We start from the raw sequence: 21,741 nt of genomic DNA on the forward strand, positions 1-21,741 counted from the left end.
GGGGTTCAACTCTGGCCCCGGCCTGCATGTGGGCTGAGTTTCTGTCGATCTCAACCTGAATCGAGGGGTTTTCTCCGGGTACTCCGGTTTTCTTCCCTCATCAAAATCGACTCACAGATAATTGACATCTAGCCGTGGTGCTGTGCTCCGACATCAAACATGGACTGCATAGTGGCAGCCAGAGGCGCCTTCATATGCTTTCAGCCCGTTATCGTGAGCTGCGCCCTTTCGCAATTCATTCCTCACTAATTATTATTGCGCAAACGTTGATTAAATACAACTCATTCGTCGAAAGCAAGTTGCAGAAAAAAAATTCATCGGAATCTGTATTTGAAAGATAACTTCATTTCCAGGCATTTTGACTTGGCTTTGACTAGTTTGAAAGAAAAAGGCTGAAGAACGAGCTTTCTTGAAAGGCTAGAAACTTTCACTTCAAAGCAAAGTGAGAGGTCCTGGATTTTTGTCATATTTCAAAACGGTTCTAGATCTTTTTTTCTTCTTCCTTGTTTTTACAATGATAATTTAAGAGATACTTATTACAAAAACTGTGCTAAAAGCGAACATTTAGAATGAGTGCTTAGATCAACATGCTACAAATCACTATTATAATATCGTGTAAGTTTCAGGTGTCTAAGGGCTTTTGCCATACCTGCCATAAGCTGTATTACCCATTTTGTTTCAGTGATACGAGAAAATCATGAAAACCATACTACGAAGAACTGAGATCAACTATGTTGGGAATTACGAACAAGATTCAATGACTACTAGTTAAAGTGAGAAAAAAACACACTTTATTATAAGGAAGAAAACGTATACTTAAACATTTTTAACAGCTTAGAGCTCAATATACCATACTCGGTCTATTACAATCCTCCACAGATGGTCCTTTGAGAGGCCATGACAACAATAGTCATGACTAATATCGTCCCTTGATTTTCTTGAGCAAAAATAGTACACCATTTATCGTGCAAGGATCACGGTCCTTAAAAAGCACACAAAAATCACAAAACAAATGGCAACATTTACACTGAATAGCATATTATGGAACTTAAGCAACTACAACGAGGACATCTATTAAAAATTTCTAATCAAAAGTGATTCAGAGAATTTGGTCGTGGGTATCCTGTGCACACGCTACTACGTGAAATTGAGCGAGAGCACGATGAAACCCTGGTGATGTTTTTTCTTGAATTCTAAGTTCGCAAGTTCTACCGTGGGAAGTTTTTTTTTCTCTTTCGATCAAAGCCGTACGAACAGAAAGCGTGTATCCAATTTCCAGAGAAAAAAACATCTGTGTGTATGACGTTGATATTTGGATTGGAAATTAATAATTCCTCCTTAGGTGTTCACGTGAGCTCTTAAAATGAGGTAATTTCAATTGATGTCAGGACAAGAAACAAGGGAAAAACTATGAACGAAAAAAAAACAACAACAACAACAACAACGCACGGGGCGTGCAAATCAATTTTTTTTTTTGACTTATTGTCTCGTTGTGCACATTTCTTTCATTTATATTCATTTTCTTGTCAACGTTGTCCTTGCCTGAGTTCCCTATTCACATTCAACGAACAAATCATTTATCTTTACGCATCTCCTGTCCTTGCATTCTTGCACACTAGAGTACAATGAGAAACGCATTTAAATGTCAAATGTCTACGGTGCGCGTAACAATGTCATCTCCGCTACCTAACCCGTACAAAAAAATGACAGTGTACGAAGGCGGAGCTAGAGCTTCATGAAAGACAACGAGGAGGCTGAAGGAAACTTAACGAAAGGCGAAGAAAGAAGACTTTATGGAAGGATTTCTGCATTGAAGAGGGGGTCTTTGGATTTGATATTATCATCAATTTAAAAAGAAAATGACACGGTTTTGGGAAAAAAAAATTGACCAGCTTGAAACACGTTTAGGCACCTTCCACACTTATCCGGAAATTTTTGTATCCGCAAATTTGTTGTTTCGAATACGGCTTGCGTCCACACGTATCCGGCGAATTCAGAAATTTTCCAACACGGTCTCTAGAGTGGAAATGTTTGAATACGCTGCCAATTCGGATACGTGTGGACGTACCCCCAAATTTTCCAATACGCCGACGTAAAACTATCAGATCCAGTCTTTCCCGGGTGAGGTAAATCAACATGGGGTATCGACCTTGGACCTTAAAAGACTCTCACGTGCAACTCGTTATCAAAACAGAGAAAATGGCGCCAACATACGATTTTGCGCATGCTTAACAAACAGAATCTTTGTCAAAAGCATTGGGCACTAGAGTTCATTGGGAAACGTGTGGAAAGTGAAAACGGTTCGAAAATGATTGGAATACGCTACGTGAGGACGCAGATATCTTTAAAACCGAAAGAAAAAAAAAAACAGTGCAAAAATTTCCGGATACTTGTGGACGGAGACTTAGCGCTTCATTCAAGAAGCCAGTTGATTTGTTGGAAGGAGTCTCCGAGCCCGTGGTCCACACATGATACCCAGATCCGCCAACTTTTACAAACAAGTCTAAAAGCAAGAAGACCGATCATAAGGAAGGTTTTGACTGAAGATTTGTTGAGACAAACAACTTAAGTTAAAAAGAGGTTATTTATAAAACCGTATCCAGTTCGAGGGCCTCGTTATCCCAGGACTCCTGAGTTTTGTCATTCTGCTTTGGATGAGTCTGTCCTTTCTTCTTTGCGATAAACAAGATAACCAGCAAAGCGACCAAAACGACAAAGCCAAGAGACATTCCAATTAGAACTGGAGGCTTCGTGTACCATTTCGAGGTCTGAGGCTGGAGTGACATTGGAACATCTGAACTCGAGTTTGTGGACGATGCAACATCCGAACTCGGGTTTGTGGTCGATGCAACCGGATCACTTGTGCTCGATTCTGAAGAAAAAAGGCAAGACAGTTGAAGGCAGTAAATAGGTGTAAAGATAATCATTCAAAACCGAAAATGTTGTGAAAGAGATTACTGTGCATGTAACTTGAGTTTAAGTTGTTGATTAAATTTTTGGTTACTGTTTGCAAGGCTGGTTTGTTTACTGCTGTTAGCTCAGGGGTGTTTTATCTGTTTGATCACTGTAAACTGTATACAGAAATGACGATTATTTTTGTACTTTATGCCGAAGCATAATTATTTCCTTGTACACTATATTGCTTTCTGGGGTTAGAAACGGGAGGATTGCTCTTAGGCTTGGCTAAATCTATCTATTAATTCTTCTTTTAATATCGTTTAATTGATTGTCGACGTATAGGAAAAAATCTGTCTCGCTCTTGGTTAAACACTGCAATTAGCAGATCTTTATATCAATATATTAGCCATGTTATCTGACAATCCACTGTGTGGTCCTTCAAAAAGTAGAGGTCTTATTTACATGTATGCAGATAAACCTACTGCATTTTGGTATGCTGTATGGCACACAACCATCAGTTATGTGGGAATCTGCTTCATTGGTTATTCTTATAAATTTGGCGCACGAGAGACGGCAGCAGCATTGATTTCTATGCTTGTTCATTTGTGTTTAATTACAAAGCGTCATTTACAAGTCACTAATAAGGACATTAAGAAGTCACTAGAAAGGAAAGTTAAATTGGTTATTATACTTACCAGCTTTCCTGATGCAAATAAAAGGATGTAGCCCATTACACGGAACAATCGTTTGAGTTCCATTTTGTGCTATCACAGTACATTGCTGCTCTCGATTATCGACATCTCCCCGCTAAAAAAGAAGGAACCCGTTGAATTCATAGTATCCTCGAGGATGTTATTACGAAAGGCTCTTCTTCAAAAATCAATGAGGGCCCTTGTTCCCTAGGAATCCTTGCTCCCCTGTTTCCTTTAAAAATAAGCTGGTGTTCCCTTGTTTTGGATCTCTTATTTAAAAATGGTTTTTGTTGCCTTGTTCCCTAAGGTATTTTGTCTTTGTTTCCCTGTTCCCCATTTCAAATTAGCCTTGTTCCCTCGTTCCTCAAAGCCCCTGGGAGACCCTCATCAATGAATAGAAATGACAGGAAAATGAGCCTTTAAGATAAAAGAGGTGTGTTTGACGTCTCATGTAATAGTTCAAACAAAAACAATTAGAGGCAAAAGGAATAACGAAAATAAAAATGCCATAAAAACAAAAAACATATGACTATGCTTAACGAAAGGTAAGGATCACATTGTAACCAGGTTGGCAATCACACATAGTTTGATGCTGCCTTGGTTTAGAAAAATTTGAATGTAGCTTAAAAAGTTACAATTAAAAGACCCATACTTCTGTCTAGTGTCTTCTTGAGGGGTAATCCAAAGTTATCGCTAGAGTCCTTTTATATTCGCTGTAGTATGGATCAGCATGCCCCGTTTATGTATAAGTTGCTAAACAACTTCGCTCATTCGGTAAAGTCTCATTCAATAGGGACTTTTCATTTTGCAAGATTACAAAATAATCTTCGCAAATCCTGCGCTACTTGAAGATGAGGAAATTGGTCTTCAGTTAATTTTGCTCATGGTCTTTGGAATCGTCTAGATACCTCCTTAAGGAAAGCAGATTTCTTGGCTGCTTTTAAAAGTGGTCTATCTAAAGCTACATTGTGACTTTTTTATAACCTGTAAGTTGATTTACTTGACTACCCATAGCTTGTTTTGGGTTATCTAGTCTCTAATACTTGAGGACCCTTCTCCAGTGCTCGAAGTTAAAAAATAAAAATATTCAGATAGTCCCTATTTCAAAAGCCTGAGGCACAAAACCCGTGAATTAGGTTGCCCTGATAAATCGTTGTTTACCCACTAGGAAACCCCTTGCGATTAATTGCACTCTGTGTTAAGATGCAATCACATGCATGGCGACGGCGCTTGAATACACCATAGTTTTTTTTGGTGTGCACCCGTGATTTTTTTCTTTGTTAGTTTTTTTTTTGTGGGGAAGCCTGGATTTAGTAATGGAGTGCATTTCGCTATCTGACAATGTTTTTCAAAAAGCCACGGGTACTCAAAACATGGGAAAATGCTCAGCTGGGCAAATTAATTGTAGTTAACTTCACGCTACTATCGCACGTTGACAATAGAAACCCGACAAGTGAGTCAGGTGCTAGTTAATTTCCTTTTACGGTTTGATTGTCCTTTTTTTTGCTTCAAGCAACCAGGGTTTTCATTTTACCAAAACTGGTCACCCAGTAAACTTTCTGGTCCTCTGGCACGACCGAAGAACCGATACTTTTGAGCACTGATTCTGTAAACCACCTCTTGTGACGTTGGTATCCTCAATGAAGATGATGACTTGTCCACTTATTTGTGGCCTTTTGATTTCTTTTCTCCGAGAGATTCCGAAAACCACCTCATACGGCATTTTGGCAATGGTTTTGTAAAAGATTATGTTTTTCTACAAGCCTTTTCTCCAAGATAATAAAACAAGTGGTTTGAACACGTCCTAACACCACTGGGGATATTCTAAAACTGGCACCTTTAGTCATTTTATTGATTACCATGCCAATTTCATAGAGAAACTAAACACAAAAAAATCAGCTCTAAAATTGTTTTCCAGACTTTTACTTAAACTGGCAAACTAGAGGTAATTTGTTACTATGTGTTCCACTCTGGGAAAAGGAATGGTTAATTATCAAGCAATTCGTTACCTTTTGAAGGGAGTAACTTTGAGAGAAAGTAAATAAAAATGGTAAGTGAATTTCCAAGGCAGAATACGAAGTAACTTGGAAATTTCCATGTCCCTTTTTCACTTAAAAATGTCAAAGAACATGGAAATTTCCACGTTCCTTTCACGCACAACATGTAAACATGGCAATTACGGAAAGTGGAAATTTCCATGTTCTTTTCCCACATAAAATGTAAAAGAACATGGAAATTTCCACGTTCCTCTCGGATATAACATGTAAACGGTACATGGAAATTTCCATATTCCTTTCCCACATGAAATGCAAAAAAACATGGTAATTTCCATGTTCTTATAGGGTATAATGTATAAACAGAACGCAGAAATTTGCATGCTCCTTTTATCTATTAAGGTGGGCAGACACGAGGGGTCGTGTTGCAGGGACATGTCGCTGCAACATATCCCTGAAATATGTACCCGCAGCATTTTCATGTGTAAATGTTGTCAATTTGTCCCTGCTACATGTCCCTGCTAAACGACTTTAATGCATGTCGCTTTAGTGTGTACTACACACCCTTCTGTCTCTGGAACATGTCGCTGCAACATGTCCCTGCAATATGACTCCTCGTTGTCTGCCCACCTTAAAATGTAAAAGAATATCGAAATTTCCATGTTTCCTTTCTCAGACAACATGCAAAAGACAGGGGCAAATGCATATTCCCTTAATCTAGATGTAGGATCGAAACTTCCACGCTGAATTGAGTGACAGAAAATTGGAATCACCAGTTTTACCAACATTTGGGAACATCGGTTTTACCAAATCGTTTTGCGTGCCTTTTTTGGATGGGTGATAAATTGCATCGGATGGGTGTTTTCCAAAAAAATTATCTCCATAATGCGTTACCGCCGGTATGTGGAACTCAATGAAGCTAGGAGAAAGAAGCGACATCATGCACAATATTTCTAGTACGATTTCGTATTGACATTATTTCAGAAGCTTGATATTTTAATACGGTGGCAAAAAGAGTTTGCAGTTGCACCGATTTGTTGGGAATGAGCAAAACCTTATAAGGTATTGTGCTAAGTAGAGGAAGCTCCACTCACCCGAAAGTGGTTCTCAGAGAGATCCTGCATACGATCGAATTGGAATTTAGTGAGATGGTTACAATTTTTGCTTAAGTGTTCGTATAAAGTGTATGCTGGCCGATACAGGAGTCCTAGTGAAGTATCCAGGGTTTGTAATCCTCTTGAGGCATTGAAGGAAGGCATGCTGGTATAGTAAAAGAAGTTGGAAACGAGCACTTTGAGTTAATGTAAATATGGAAGGTTAAAAAATACCAGTAATTGGGCTTAAAGAAAACGACCAGCAATAAAAACTACAAATTAAAAAAGCTGAGCAATTACAATAAGACGTGCAAACACCTGCGGGAGCCATTTAAGATCCGTCGTTACAAGAACTTCTCAGCCAATCAGAAGCAAAACTTGAAGCGATTTCAAGAAAGTCACTAGTCCCCATATTTCTGTCTGTTTTGCGCTTTCATGGCCAGTAAACAAAGTTTTGAGTTACTTCGATCTGTGTTTGGCAAAGGGGACTCCCGAGTATTTCCTGCAGAACGTCGTAACTTTCTAGTGTCTTTGTTTTTGGTTTTACAACGCTGAAGCGAAAACGGTGCTATAGCGCTTTTCAAACGAAACTCCTGGAAGTGAAGGCTGCGTCGATCATGACGAAACACGGAAATCTGCAGGTCCGCACGCCATGATCTACTTCCTCAGTAGTGTGCCATAACTTACGTTGGAAGAATCTTACTTTAAACTTTATTTTTAATTCTTGATGCAAGTTTCTCAGCAATTAGTTCAGGTTTGTCATATATTTTCAATTTTTTTTATCAACATTATAAATTAGAGTTTTAGTACAAGTTAAGCTTTTAATAGGTCAAATATAGAACATGCTGGAAATTAACCTTTTTGACACCGGCATTATTTTTTGGCTATCAGAAATGTTTCACATTCTTTTGCTTCCACCTTCTGTTGGAAGAGGTAAAATTAACATTTACTATTAAATAGGTTTATATATATTAAAATTCAGCTCGAAAATGAGGTTTAGAGAACAAAGACAAAGGAAAGTGGATGATATGCAAATTTTTTCGCATTCATTCCAAAGTGTTTCTTTTGTTTTTGTCCTCATTGCTTCAGTATCAAGCTGAATACTTGATATTCCGAAAATGGCTTTTGTTATATAACGTCACGCTCTTCAGTGGGGCACTGATAGGTTTCATTTGCAATTCCTTTCAGCCAAACTTAAGACCCTTCTCTTTCATATATATGAAATTGAGGGGACGTGGCTCAAATTAAAGGTACACGGAAAGGTCCAGGTTCTTTTACCTAGTTCGGATGGAAATTTCCATTTGTTCTTTCATTTAGCTGCATGACATCAGAGGAACGTGGAAATTTCCATGTTCTTCAGATCATCTAGCTGAGATCAAAGGACATGCAAATTTCCATGTTCTTTCATTTAGCTGAGGGCAAAGGAACATGGAAATTTTCATGTCTTTTCTTTCAGTTAAGGTCGAAGGAACATGGAAATTCACATGTTCTTTCAGCTGAGGTTGAACTGGGAACATGGAAAGTTTCATGCCCTTTTTTTTTTCATTTGAGATCCAAGGAACGTGGAAATTTCCATGTTCTTATTCATATACCCAGCTAGAAGAAACGAGATATATTGAGTATGTAGTTATTATGGAATACATTACCTATCGCCATAAGTTCAGATGTTTAGATAGTACCTTTTAAGAAAAAGTTAAAATCGTTTTTCTATAACACACTAAGTTCAGTTTTCAATCAAGATGACATGCGTCCTTACAAGTTAGACTGTCCGAAGTGCCGCCGCCCCAATACTGTTATAGGTTGTTCTTCTTAAATTTCTGTTTTTTTTTCTTTTGGTTTTTCTTTTATTATTGGGGTTCCAGGGAATGGGTATCAATTCTTTTTATTAGGGGGATTGTTAGGTGGTGGGTTTACCAAGCAGGGGACCTAGTGTCCTATTGTATGCCCACCTGCCTCAGGGCGAAATTTTTAAATAAATAAATATTAAATAAATAAAATAATTATGACTGAAATGTTTCTCAGACTGTGAAAAATTAAAAATTATATTTCTTAGCTCAAAAGGTAGTCTTCTCATTTCTGTTTAATACGCAATGTGTACCATGGTTTTTGCGCTGATAGCGCTTTCCATAAAAATGATCATATAACGTAAAAAACTTAAAACATTGGCATTGGTAGGAAATGGAGCATGCAGGCATGTGGATTTTATCTCAAAAAAATACATGGACAGGGATTTTTCTTTTACAACAACATGAATAACAACGGCAATAAAATCGCCCAACAAAGTATTTACAACCACAAAAATGGTGTTTTATCTGGCACAAATAGGGCAAATCGGTTTATGTGTGCCACAAAATCTCATTTTATTATATCCCAGAGGGTTTTAGAACCTGTTTTTGGTGACAAGTTCTTTTCTCTATAAACCTGCAACGGTTTGTTCTATTTGCCCGTGCCACTATCCTTTTTGCGCAGGGCGAACATTGTGCTTGTGGCGAAAGTCCGTCATCACTTCCCTTACAAATTACTTTCCTTTGTCAGATTAAAACTTCGACCGACGTCGCACCATCGAGAATCGACGTTCTAGTGTTCTATCAAGGTCTAATTTTTTTCTGTTATATCTGAGAGAAAATAGCCACGATACTTTGAGTAATGATTTTCATCAGGAAGAAAGCCAGTTACACTGTATGCTCCTTAGAACAGTTACAGGTAACTTTACGAAAATCAATTAGATCTATTTGCACATGACAAAGAATAGAAAATGATGCCTTGTTCGTGGTGTATTTTGCATGGCGACGTAAATGAACTTCGTACAATATTTGACAATTTGTCCTTCAGAATCAAGAGCCCACTTCTTGCAAAATATTTTTAGGCACCCTTTTGACTTCTTCATTAAATGCCCTCGGTAGCCATGTAACTGAGGCTGAGATAAAGTCTCAATTTATGTTATAAACGCATGTGCAAAATGGTGGAGAAAATATCCAACGGATTTCAGTTTCTGATTTGATAGCTTAGCGGTTAATTTCGAGGAGGCTCTCGGACGTCCTAAGGTGAGAGGGTTCGAATCCTTGGGGCGGAATGGAATGTTGTGGTAGTAAAGTAAGGGACAGTAAGGTAGAAGTGAATGAAAGGGAGAGGCGGTAAATGGTAGAAGAACGGAAGGCAAGGGAAAGATGGAGGAGGAATTTAGTTTCATTGTTTTCTTTTTTATCACCCCTAAAATAAGCTCCATTTTCTTATCACATCCCCAAAAAAGGGAAAACCCTTTTTTAAATAGTTCATAATAACCTAGGTTGAAAAAACTTGACCTTGATTGAAAAAAATCAACCTAGGTTAAATTTAAAATAGCCTAAACTTAAATTTAAACTGTAACAGGTTCACTAGAACAAAATTTAGAACTGAAAGGTGTTGAGGCAATTCCAAAATATTATTGACCCATGACATGCAGACATGAGTCTGGATGTATGAGAGGTTATATGGATGGATTGAGGGAAGGATAAATTTCTCTTCAATTTTGAGGCAAAAATACATACGCTAGCTTCCCCGTTTGTCACCCATATTGGTACTGCTGGACTGCCATAAATACTTGATAGTTCCATTCTTGCATAGCCAATTTTCAAATCTGCTGCATCTGTGGTTGATGCAATATGACCTCCATAGTACTAAAACAAAATCAACATTGACAGAGATGTGTCAAATGATTGTTCCTTGTTTGGTTGTTCGGAGAACCTTCTTACGATTAGCTACGTTTTTTCATTCTGTCAGTAATGGCTTTTAGTATAATTACATAGGTGATTATTAAAAATCTCTGAGCAGGTTGGTTGCAGTTGAGGTGGTTATTACGCGATAATCACCAAAGCGTTTTTTCAAAATGGCCGCAAGCCGTTTTGTCGAGGCGACAGACGAATAATCACCTATGTACTTATACAAAAACAATTATTCACCTCAGGTTCTGTGAATATCGGTAAATATAAACCGAAACGAAGGCAAGGTCTTTATTCACCGATATTCACCACGCCATTGGTGAATACGTGTTAGTGGTCAGAGTCATACAGTTTGAAACGTTTTCACTCACGCGACCAGCAGCCATGTTTTTGTTTTATTACTGAAACAAAAGAAAAAATTTGCATAAAAATAGAGTTCAGTTCCCGGAGGAATTGGTACATCATCATGGCCGCCGTCACGTCATGTAAAAACGCTCTATATATGATGATGGTTGGTCATGTTATAGGTGCATTCATGCTAATGAGGCCCTCGCAGGGATTTTGGGGATGAAGGGAACATAGCTAATTTGAAGTGGAGAGCAGTGGAACAATGTCAAAATATTTTAGGGAACAAGGGAAGAAAAACAATTTTGACCGATTTTTAGGGCTCAAAGAACAGGGAACAAGTTTGATGGTAATTTGGAGAACAAGGGAACACAAGCAACTATTTAAAGGCAACAAGGGAACGAGGACCCCCTCCCCCATTGATTTGTTTGCTTTTCATTGCGGAGCGTTCATAATATTGACAACGGCGGCAAAGAAATACCTCGCAGTAATCTCTTGCTTCCTTAAACGTTTCGCCTCCACCCCTTAAAACTGCACAAATTGAATCCTGATTCATCCAGCCAGGTGGGCATCCACCTATATAACAGATTAAGAGTAGTTTTATTTTACTTTAAAAATATTAAGTCATATAGTAAGTTTTCTATGTTCCGTCTACGGTTTGTAATAATTCTTAATATCATCATCATTATCATCATCAGTATACTATTATATCATTATCATTATCAGCTGGTGAGCACACTCATTCTAGTGGTGCCGGTGGATATCCCTAACTGGAGAAACGAACTTATGACCGAGAGATTTAATAGTGTAGCAAAAGGCGAGTTACGGTTGAATAGCTTTACAGCGTTTCTCAAGTGTTTTCCATCTTGAGAAAATGCTGGAAGAAGAGGCTAGGTCCCGAAGGACGAGCCTGGGGCTGCTGGCAACCCCACTGACAAGGAAGAGTTTTCTTGAAAAGCTACATTGGGGTATCAGAGCTGTGGCATTGAAAAGTTTGATTGTGGTGGGGAGGGAGGAACCAAAGGCTGTGAAGGTTGACAAGGAGAGGGTAATAAGATTGATGTTGTGCTTGGGAAAGGCTGGGAAGAGAGGGAAGAACAAGTGTAAGTGGACAAATGAAGAGAGGAAGGTGTTGTGGGAGTGTTTTGTCAGGATTGGTGGGAAGAGGACGGAAGGCGAAATCAAGAAAGTGAAGGTTTTGTGGGACAATTGTGATCTCACAGTTGGAGTGCGCAATGCTAAATAATCTGTTGACCAAGATGGAGAGGGGTGAGATTCAGAAGATGGTAGGGAATGAGATCGGGAAGGAGGAGGGTCCAAATCAAGGGACGATAGTGATCATCGATGCTGAGTGAAATGTGTTGCTTGGAGAAAGTAATGATGAGGAATGTGGGAGATGTGAGTCGGGTACGGATGGTGTTGTTCCTGAGTAAGAGGCGATGGATGAAGGAGACACATCTGAGAGTGCGGTAGGTAAAGATCTGGAGAGGGAGGACATAGTGATCCAGGGTATCGACAAGTCAAATGATTCTGGATAAGCTGGACTGTTTTGGTTTTGAGGGTAAGGAAAGGGCTCGAGGACAGGATGATAAGGGGAAGATGGGTGGCATCCATGGAGAGGTCTAGTGGTTGTGGAGAGCTTGCTTACTTTTCTCGATGATGATGGTCTTGAGTGTCGAGAAGTGAGGAGAAGGAAGTTCTTCAGAAAATGAGAACAGTCTTTAGTAGTGAGGAGTGGGTTGAGGCAATTGGTTTGAAGGCGTAGGATAGGAAAAGGTGAATAGAGAGATGAATTTTGTGGAAGGGCTAATGCACATTCTTGTGAAGGATAGGATCTCTGTGTTGGAGATAAACAGGCTTTTATAGACTGAGTGGTATGTAGCAGTGGAAGATTCGGGCTGATGGGGAAGAAGAAAGGCAACAAGTTAGAGTAGAAACCCAGGTGGCGAAGAAGAATTGGGAAGAGCATCGTGAAATGTCAGCAGGATTTGGCAAGGGATGGGGAGATGAGGAACAAGTTGTGAGCTACAAAGGATCAGTTGTTAACAGACAAGGTGATGTTAAGGGATGCTCGAGTGAAGAAAAGGCGTTTGCCGCCAGGGAAGTGTTCGATGAAGTAAGGATCAAATTTGGAATAATCGAGGAGGAGTCATTGTCTCCACTCTTTGTTCTCATGATGATTCCTCTCATGATATTGTTCAAAAGAGAGATCATCGGGTACAAGCTTGGGAAGGGTCAGAGGTTGATCATTTATTTCCTGTTTATGGAGCTAGAGGGCTTGATCAACGTTGTGCGCGTTTTTGTCACGGGATATGGGGTTGGGCTGGACAAGTGCTGTCTTGGTATTGAAGCAGGGGTTGAAGGTTCTTTATGAAGATATTTTGTTGCCACATAATCAGGTGGTAGTGGGTTGGCGAAGACGGATATATAGGGAATTGGTTGTGTTGGAGGATATGGATCTTTTGCAGAGGGAGAAGGTCGAGCAGGGGCATTTGAGAAGGGTGAAACTGGTGACGAGGTTGAAGTTATACGGTAGGAATTTCATTACGGTGATAAATGCATAGGGTATATGTGTGATAAGGGACAGTGCAAGGCTTTTGGATTTGGAAATATGGAAACTGAGGGCAATGGATATGAAGACGATGTTACGTTTGGGGCGTTCCACAAGAAGGGGAGTGCAGTGAATGTACATGAAGTAGAAGTGTGGCAGGAGAGGATTGATCAGTGTGTATAATTGTGTTAAGGAGGAGGAACTTGGTATGTTTTCGGGAGGTTCCATGGGAAGTTTACGAGGGATGTCAGTGAAGTAGTTGATGAGAGGTCGTGTCAGTGGCTTAGAGACGGGTGTTTAGGGAAGAGCACAGAGGGGTATGCTTTTTCTGCTCGTTTTTTCTGCTCCCTGATCTCTGCGATACCGGTGCAGAGGTCAGGTTTCGAATCCTGGTCAAGCCTAAATATTCCAGGCTTTCCTTTCGTTACAGCTCAAGTAACGTTAATTAATATCTGCGATGATCATATATATGGCTTTCATATATATGTTGCTTGCTGTGTAGTGTATTTGCATAGAAAAGAAGAAGAAGAAAAAGAAGAAAAGCTACGGCTGAGTATTGACTGAATAATTGAGAGTCAAGAGCATGAACATTTCTCGAATTAATGCACTCTAAGAACTACAGTCTTGGCACTTAAAGTTACTTTAGGCATAAGTATCATTAAATTAGACATACAACAGAAGTGAATAATGCTTTCCACGCGTCGTCTTTAGTAATTTAAACAGCCGAAGAGACAATAGTTCCCGTAATCGCAATATACTGGCGCTTTCCGATTAACCCCGTTCTTGTATAAGAGTAAACGAAATAAGCGGACTTTTTTCTCTGCAAGTAAGGAGTTATTTCTGTAAGATCTTCGCAGGAGGCGATGGTCAAAACTCACCAATGTTCACCTCCTCTTGAATGAATAATTGTCAAATTGGAGATAAGCTGAGATTTTTAACATAAACTGAGATCAACAAAGTGTTGATTTGATACAATGTATATACCTCTCAGACCTGATCTCCAATGGACCCAAAAAATAACTCCGGAAGCCCTTTCTATTGCTCTAAGCTATTTTGTTTCTCTTGCCCATCACCTTTGAGTTAGCTCATAAGACTCTGCATTGAAAACTTGTGTGGAGTATTCTAAACTACAATACGTACGTGATAAAATTTCCTTTGGAGGCAGCTTTTGGAAAGGCTTGTATATAACAGTGGACAAATAATCAAAGTCTTCTCTGTCGAGAATCCGCAACGCCAACTCAGACTCTTGGTCTACACCCCACCAGTTCATTTCTGCATGTATCTTGTCCGTAGCATTGGTTGCACAAAATTCGTACAGGAAAGCAGGGTTTTTGAAGTTGTTCCAATGGTAACTCATTTGCCCATCTGACAGGACAGTACAACTTCTAAAGGACTGTCCCGGTCCTCGATTGAGATAAAAAGTGTTCATCTCACATTGCTGGCCTTTAAAAAAAGACCCTTGAAAGGTAGATTCAATGACTATAAAATTAGAGTTATTGAAGAAAACGTTGTTTTTAATCCAGCATGGTATGTTCAAAAGTTTAAGGAGACGACCTTGGAATTGACCCCAATGATAATAATAGTTATTATTTTCAAACGCGTTTTCCAGGATGTAGAGGAAGGCAGGATCACCTTTTGATCTTTCTTCTTGCTTTACCATGATCCCGTTATTATTTCCAGTAATAGTATTGCGGTAGATCAAACCTTTTGAAGAAACTGTGCCCTGACTAACACGCAAAGTGGCTGCAAACGAAAGCCTATAGTTTCCAGAAATGAGATTGTGAGCAAGAGTAAAATCACTATCCCTTATGTCAATAAAAATTGCTACATAAGAGTTAACGATTTTGCAGCGCTCAATAGAAATAGAATTCTGCCTGCTTTGGAAGGCCTTGGATATGTAAGTTATTGCTATCAGAAAGTGGCCACTGAATACACTGTTAGATATGCGATGATCTCCTGAAAAAAATAAGAAAAAAAAACATTCTTGTCAAACGCATGCTTCCTTTTCCAATTAAGGAAAATACGTTTACAATAATAATTTTACTGTATTCTGTTGTTTTAATGGGGTTGTACAACTGATCTCTGTGGACAATTAAAGAGGACATAGTTTTTGAGTGGATGTAGGGGTTGCTAACCCATTAACTTCTGGCTTAAGGCAGAGGTAATGAATAGTCTTGCTACAAGTGTGACAATAACATGAAGTATACAATTCGAATTATAGACTTCAGATGCACCAACAAGCAAAACCTATTTCTTCTGTAAACATCAAAGAATTTTTGGGACGAACATTTGATATGTTTAAACGAAAAAGATGCCCTTTGCTATGGTTACCATGTAAAATGCAAACAGGTCAGAGTTTCACTGTTTGATTTTTACATACGAGACAACATTACATGCTTGCTTGTAGGTAGGAGTTTTATCTTCTCATACTGATAATATGTATGAGCTGTACGTTACGCCACAAACAGCCGTGTAATATCCCCTGTGTTTAGAAGGGCGTTTATTTATTTGAGTTAAAAAAGGAAAATACAGTCAAAACTGCTCAAGCGTTCCTATGACGAGCGGATTAATAAGTTCATTATTGCAAATTTGATTTCAAGGATCATTTCAATAATCTGTTCGTCGGATGAATAATGCAAAATTCAAATCAAGCGTCAGTGATTGGGTTATTGCTCGCTTCCGGTGTCAGGCTGGCGTGAGAATGTGACAGGTGTACCAATTTGCATAATTTGCCAAGGTGATAACAACTGTGATTTGCCTTTCTTTTTAAATTCATTTCTCTGTCCAATCTCTGGAATTCGAAAACATAGTGTCTCAAGTTTTAGAATACTGGTAAGATTACAGAAAGGTAATGTTGCTAAAGTGAAATGACCGTTGTTTGACAGATTATGTCATATTATGCAAATCAGTAGGCCTGTGAAATTCTCTCGCCGACCTGGCACCGAAAGACAGCAATATTCCAATTAAAATTTGAGTTTTGAACTGAGGCTTGATTTGAATTTGCATTATTCATCCAACGAACAGATTATTGAAATGATTACTGAAATCAAAGTTGCAATAATGAACTCATTAATCCGCTCGTCAGAGGAACGCTTAAGTTGTTTTGACTGTATCAGGTCTTTTTCCCTATTTCCGAGGTGAGGTGTAAGAGAGTGAAAACAAACAAGTTTCAAGCGATTTATATCATGCATGAGAGAGCCAGCTTAAACAGTGAGAATGATTGACATTATGTTGCAAAATTAATGCAGTTGTCTCCTGCCACTATTAGGATGTTTTTTGAGGAATTTCTGGGCCGTTATGATCCCAAGAAATAATACATCGTACTTCAAACTGCTACGTTGGGTGAAACAAGTATCCTGAAGTTGCTTTTTCTTCATTGTCATCATTATAACAGTCCTCTTCCTGAAAGTCATCATTATTTCTCTTTACAATTTTGGTCCCATCAAGAACTGTTGAAGGCCACTTACGTTTTGAACAGCCCAATAGTTCGAGGTTGTCAATGGACAGGTAGTTTACACTGTGATTATACAACGACTTGTTAACTTTGCCATGTAATAGAACTCTGTACTCATCAAGATCTGCTGGAAGAGCGATTTGCACCTTTACCCAAGTTCTTTCTTTTTCACCTTGCTTGCCTCTCCAGATAAGTTCTTGCTTAACTTCAGGATATGTTCCTAAAACATTAAAAGCACAAAGGGAATAATGGGATCTCCAAAGTGACAGATAGGAAAGCTTTAGTTTGACCCGGGGCTCACCCGTATTTCGGCCACCGACATGTGGCTTATTGATATATAGTATTCCGAAAGAAAATCTCATGCAGTCGATTTGATTTGGGAAAGTATTGTTTGAAGTGGGAGAGGAACCATTTTGGCACGAGAGACTAGATACACAAGCATCAACAGAATATTGACAGGGAGTACATATATTACAAAATAGGTGAAATAAAACAGTTTCTCTTTGGACTTAAAATGGTCCCACGAGAAAACAAAAACAATGCTTATGCAAAATTTGGGCGGATAAACAAAGAGTATTATGGTATTTTCCAAAGTGGCCTATTTAAACCTTTCTTCAGACTCCAGAGGGACACGCTTTATTGTGGCGTGCTTTTGAAGCCGGTTCAATAAACTCACAGGTCGTGTTTGATTGGGTCTGAAAGCACTTGGCTTCCCTCATGGTTTAAAACCCAAAAGAGCACTCCTGTTCGTTTATTAAACAGTAAATAATGTTCTTAACTAGAATAACCTAAAATCTTCAGCTGCATTTTGCTGTACATGGATTTTCCCTTTTAATGACTTCAGTCCCGCGAGAGTTGGGAATGCTGAATTTTGTGAAACATAAGGAAATTTCGCACTAAGTTTAGGTGGAGATGGTACCTAACATCAAGAATAAGAGCATACTGACCTGAAAACAAGGAATGTAATTTACACTAGTATTAACAAACCTGTTTGTATGTATGTTGACAAGAGGGCACTTTCGTTTCCCTGTTGGTAGAAAAAGACCAAGGAACAAAACGGCGAGTGCTTTGTGATGACAGGACTGATGATGGCTGCATGGGCATCCAAATGATCATTACTAGTAAGAGAAAGCCGTTTCCCTTGAAGAAAAAGAAGCATAAGTGAGGCGAAGGAAACACCTGAGTCACTTACCACCAGTTTCCATGCTTCAAAATGACCTCATTGTAAACACCACGAAATGTCCCGTTTCCCATGTACTCAACTTCAACATAATTTTTCTCAAAAAATAAAAGCGGTAAACTTAACGTCGCTATCAAAGCTACATCTAATTCAACTTCTCAAGACAACACTAACGGGTACAATAAACATGACCCAAAATTAACCTACTGTTAGAAGTACTGTTGGAAACGGGTGGATGACCTTAAAGAGGCCTCTTCATAACGTTTCTTAAAACCAGTTTAGAATGCAATCACATGCGTTTCTGGGCACAATATGCAAGCCAGACGACCGGAAAACACACTTCCCCAGGCAGAGTAATCGTCAAATTAGACCCATACCACTGACATCTACAGTAAATTTGTGGAAAAATAATATAATCAAATCAAATTTATTTCTGAAAAATTTAGCGTACCATTTGGTGAGAGGTATGAGTAATCGTCTCCCCAATTCAACTGCCAGGAATGCTCCGCTAGAATTTTCCAAGTCGTGGTGACATTATGTCCATCAACTGATATGTTGGAAAATGTGTGCCAGGTGCAAAGGCCAAGATCAAATGTGCATGGGAGATCTGTCGAAAAAAAAATCACATTAAATTTGCCAACAAACGGCTATTGAGACTGCTGGTGGTTATTTCATGATCATGTCCAACAGCTTCAGTTGTTTAGCTGTTAATCACCTGCTTGGAAGAGTCATACCCTCTACGATCTTAAAGATATCCTGCGGTGCCTAAAAGCTATAAAATTTCCAAGTTTAATTCAGCCGAAACATTACTCAGAAAACTCAGTTCTCAAACCGGAAAAAAACACTGGTATAAATTGTAATGCGTTCCAAACTAAACTGTTGGTCTTTTTTTTCCAAACTACATAATTCCACCACAAGAACCCGCTTTTGTAGGGCATCATTACAGTGAGATAGTACTGAAAAAGGTTCAAAGCTAAAACTTACCAATGATATCGATTTCTTTCCACTTTAAAAACAACTTGGGAATTAGAGTGCCCAGTCCAATGTATCGAGATGGAATCACATGGTACAAACAAGTCTTTATGGAGAAGATGTGAAAGGTGCGTGCTTGACCTGTCCAAAATCAAGTAACCGGCAAAAAAGCCATAAATTTTGACCCTCTGTGTTCTTTTGAAGTGCAAAAGAGTTATTTTGATCTCCTTGACCATAGTGTACATTCAATACTTTCTCGCAAGTTACCAATGTTTTGGGTAACATTGTCATGAAGGGAACCTCAGAAATAAAGGATAGTGCCTTGTTTTGAACAAGATTGTTTTTCTTCGTTCGGCAAAGTAAACATTCCGGCCGTAGTATACACGAGGAATGTCTATCAGATTTGTACTATAGATATTCCTTTATAGATTGTTGATGAATTTAAGTGTCTCCCACCATCATATTCGGTCCTGATGGAAAAAAGTATATACCGGATCCAGAGAGCATCGTAAATTCAGCTGTTGCTTGACATGCAATGGATTTTTTCGTGGAAATAAACGCCCAAGCCACCACCAATACAATTCTTGACGGTGATGAAATTGACCTTCGGGCACATTTATCACCCAGCTTTCTAACGGCATCAACCTTTCCTGACCATGGACGATTACCACACTGCGAAAACTCAACAATGTTCCAGGATAGAAGGCTCCATGGAGACGGTCGAACATCTCTGGACGACACACAAACTATGGGGGGTTAACCCCAAGGCTTTACCGCTCGAGGCAGTAAACGCCCAATTACAGAGATGTTATTAAAGGGCGGGTTGAGTTTTTTTATTAATCGAGCATTCGTCGCAAAGAGGGTTTCATTTCCAGTGACAGTGTAACTCCTACAGGAGTCGAGTCGTTTACAGTTATATTTTCTTAAAAAGAAGCCAACAAGAGGACCATATCCAAGATGCTTACAAACACGAACAAATAGTGGATATTGTAAATAGTGATAATATCCTGTTGCGGAAACCGGTTTCCAGGAATTTCCTTTCAAAGATGCTGAAGTCATCCACACATACCACGGAAAAGGACCACCTACGAGTCAATATCTTGAGTTTTCGACATTTACGCCGCTAACGTCAATACGCTGAACGGTGACCAATTATTCGTTTAGTATCCTGTTCCAACGGCACGAACTCCTTCCAGCGATGAGAAATGCTTACCCTCCCTGGGGTTCTAATTTGATTTTTACGCCAGGCTCTATTGTTAGATGCTGTAGACGTTATCTAAGACCGTCCCCCCCCCCAAAAAAAAAAACAATTCCGTTGTTACATGGTAAGGGCTGTTGAGATGCCTTGAGTGGTTAAAGGACTCGAACAACCGTCCAGAGAGAACCCCTCCCATAAAGTGTTCCGTTCATGATGGACTTGGGACATACTGAGACATCAGGTCATCATGGCTCAACAGAAATGGCCATATATTGCAGCAATATCAAAGTCTTAGTTGTCATGCAAAGTCCGATACTTCTTGTTTGCGTACCTCACTTCGCATTTTGAAGTACCTCACCAGTTATGTTGTCCACATTTACACACGTCAACGCCAAGAGTTTGGCTTGGACTCTCACACAAAGTTCACTCTGAAAATCCAGTGTTATTGAACCCGTTTATAACGAAAACCTGACGTTTCGAGTGGAAAAAGGAGGCCAAAGAGAATGACAGCCCCACAACTCTTCATTGGCGTCGTATTTCTGAGCACATGACGGTTTTTTTGTTAGCAAAGTTAATTGAAATAATGTATTGTACTCGAACACCAACTCCGCATTAGTGGATGAGAAATTGTGTAACGTTGCGAATCATTTGTCAGCAAACCCATACTTTGAGCTGAATTCCGTTTGAATGTAATTGTATGGTAATCGTTGATGTCTCCATTTGCTTTGGCTGGACCTCTACTAGCTATTACATTGCAATCATTTTGGTGTGAACATATTGTCTCTGACCGAAACATCCACAGTGTGAAGGGTGGGGCTTATCGGGGAAGCAAACACATCTTCCAACACTTCGACAAGAACTTTTTTGGCTCCATAGCAAAGTCAACCTCCATATCCTTGCATGACAAGCATCCATTCTCGGCAAAGGTATTTTCCTGTAAAAACTGTTTTGTTTTCGCAATTACCCAACTGTGTTTCCGTGTAGACACATTACAGAAGATGAATAGGCTTGATGATAGAGGACAGAGCCGCAAAACCGATATCTCTTTGAATACATTAATTAACAATTACAAATATCAAGCTGTGTTTCCCGATGTAGATATAACCAACACAAGTAGTCCCTTCGTTTGTCGAAAAAGGTGTTGGATCAAGCTTTATCACTGATCGACTCCAGTCATGATTGAGATAATGTGATCAGCACCTTTTTTGGTAGGAAGTGTATGAATTACCACTAGCCAAGAGGGTAAGGGCTTCTCTCTCTTTAAATTTCAAGACCTTCAGATCCGCATTGTTTGCAAATGCTCGAATTTTTGATTGTAACTATCATTCTGGCATGCGGCCGGTTGCTGAATAGAACAACCCCTGTTCTCGTGTCGATAAGCTCGCATTGACCGAGGCAGTTTTGAAGGTCGTCACACACTAACTAAGAAAGTTCGACGTGACCACACGCGTCCTTGTCAGAAATCTTGATACCGAAATCCTGCGGTCAGATGTATAGTTGTGTCGCGTTTATGCTAACTGATGGACAAACCATAATCTTGGATTTCGATACCCTCCCGAAGCGCTGTTAGAAATCTTCATTTTTCGCAATATTGATTCCTCCGTCCAATGTTATCCAATTGCTCTGACATCTCTAGCAGAGACAGAAATGAGTTTCATTTGTAAG

At 39.3% G+C, this 21,741-nt stretch overlaps 1 protein-coding gene across 1 annotated transcript in view; it reads right to left on the minus strand.

The window, feature by feature from the left end:
* Positions 1-783: 783 nt before the first annotated feature.
* LOC138055985 (uncharacterized) overlaps positions 784-21,741 on the minus strand; it is a 25,361-nt gene continuing 4,403 nt past the window's right edge. The window contains exons 3-11 of the mRNA XM_068901843.1: positions 18,891-19,019; positions 18,358-18,513; positions 17,714-17,866; positions 16,740-16,946; positions 14,413-15,228; positions 11,203-11,297; positions 10,206-10,334; positions 3,594-3,705; positions 784-2,872 (exon numbers count right to left, since the gene is read on the minus strand). Of these exons, the coding sequence (XP_068757944.1) occupies positions 2,586-2,872; positions 3,594-3,705; positions 10,206-10,334; positions 11,203-11,297; positions 14,413-15,228; positions 16,740-16,946; positions 17,714-17,866; positions 18,358-18,513; positions 18,891-19,019 (2,084 nt within the window). The 3' untranslated portion in view covers positions 784-2,585. The remainder of the gene's footprint in view (positions 2,873-3,593; positions 3,706-10,205; positions 10,335-11,202; positions 11,298-14,412; positions 15,229-16,739; positions 16,947-17,713; positions 17,867-18,357; positions 18,514-18,890; positions 19,020-21,741) is intronic.

This window comes from Montipora capricornis, chromosome 7, assembly GCF_036669925.1.
Source record: "Montipora capricornis isolate CH-2021 chromosome 7, ASM3666992v2, whole genome shotgun sequence".
In the NCBI taxonomy this organism is placed as follows: domain Eukaryota; kingdom Metazoa; phylum Cnidaria; class Anthozoa; order Scleractinia; family Acroporidae; genus Montipora; species Montipora capricornis.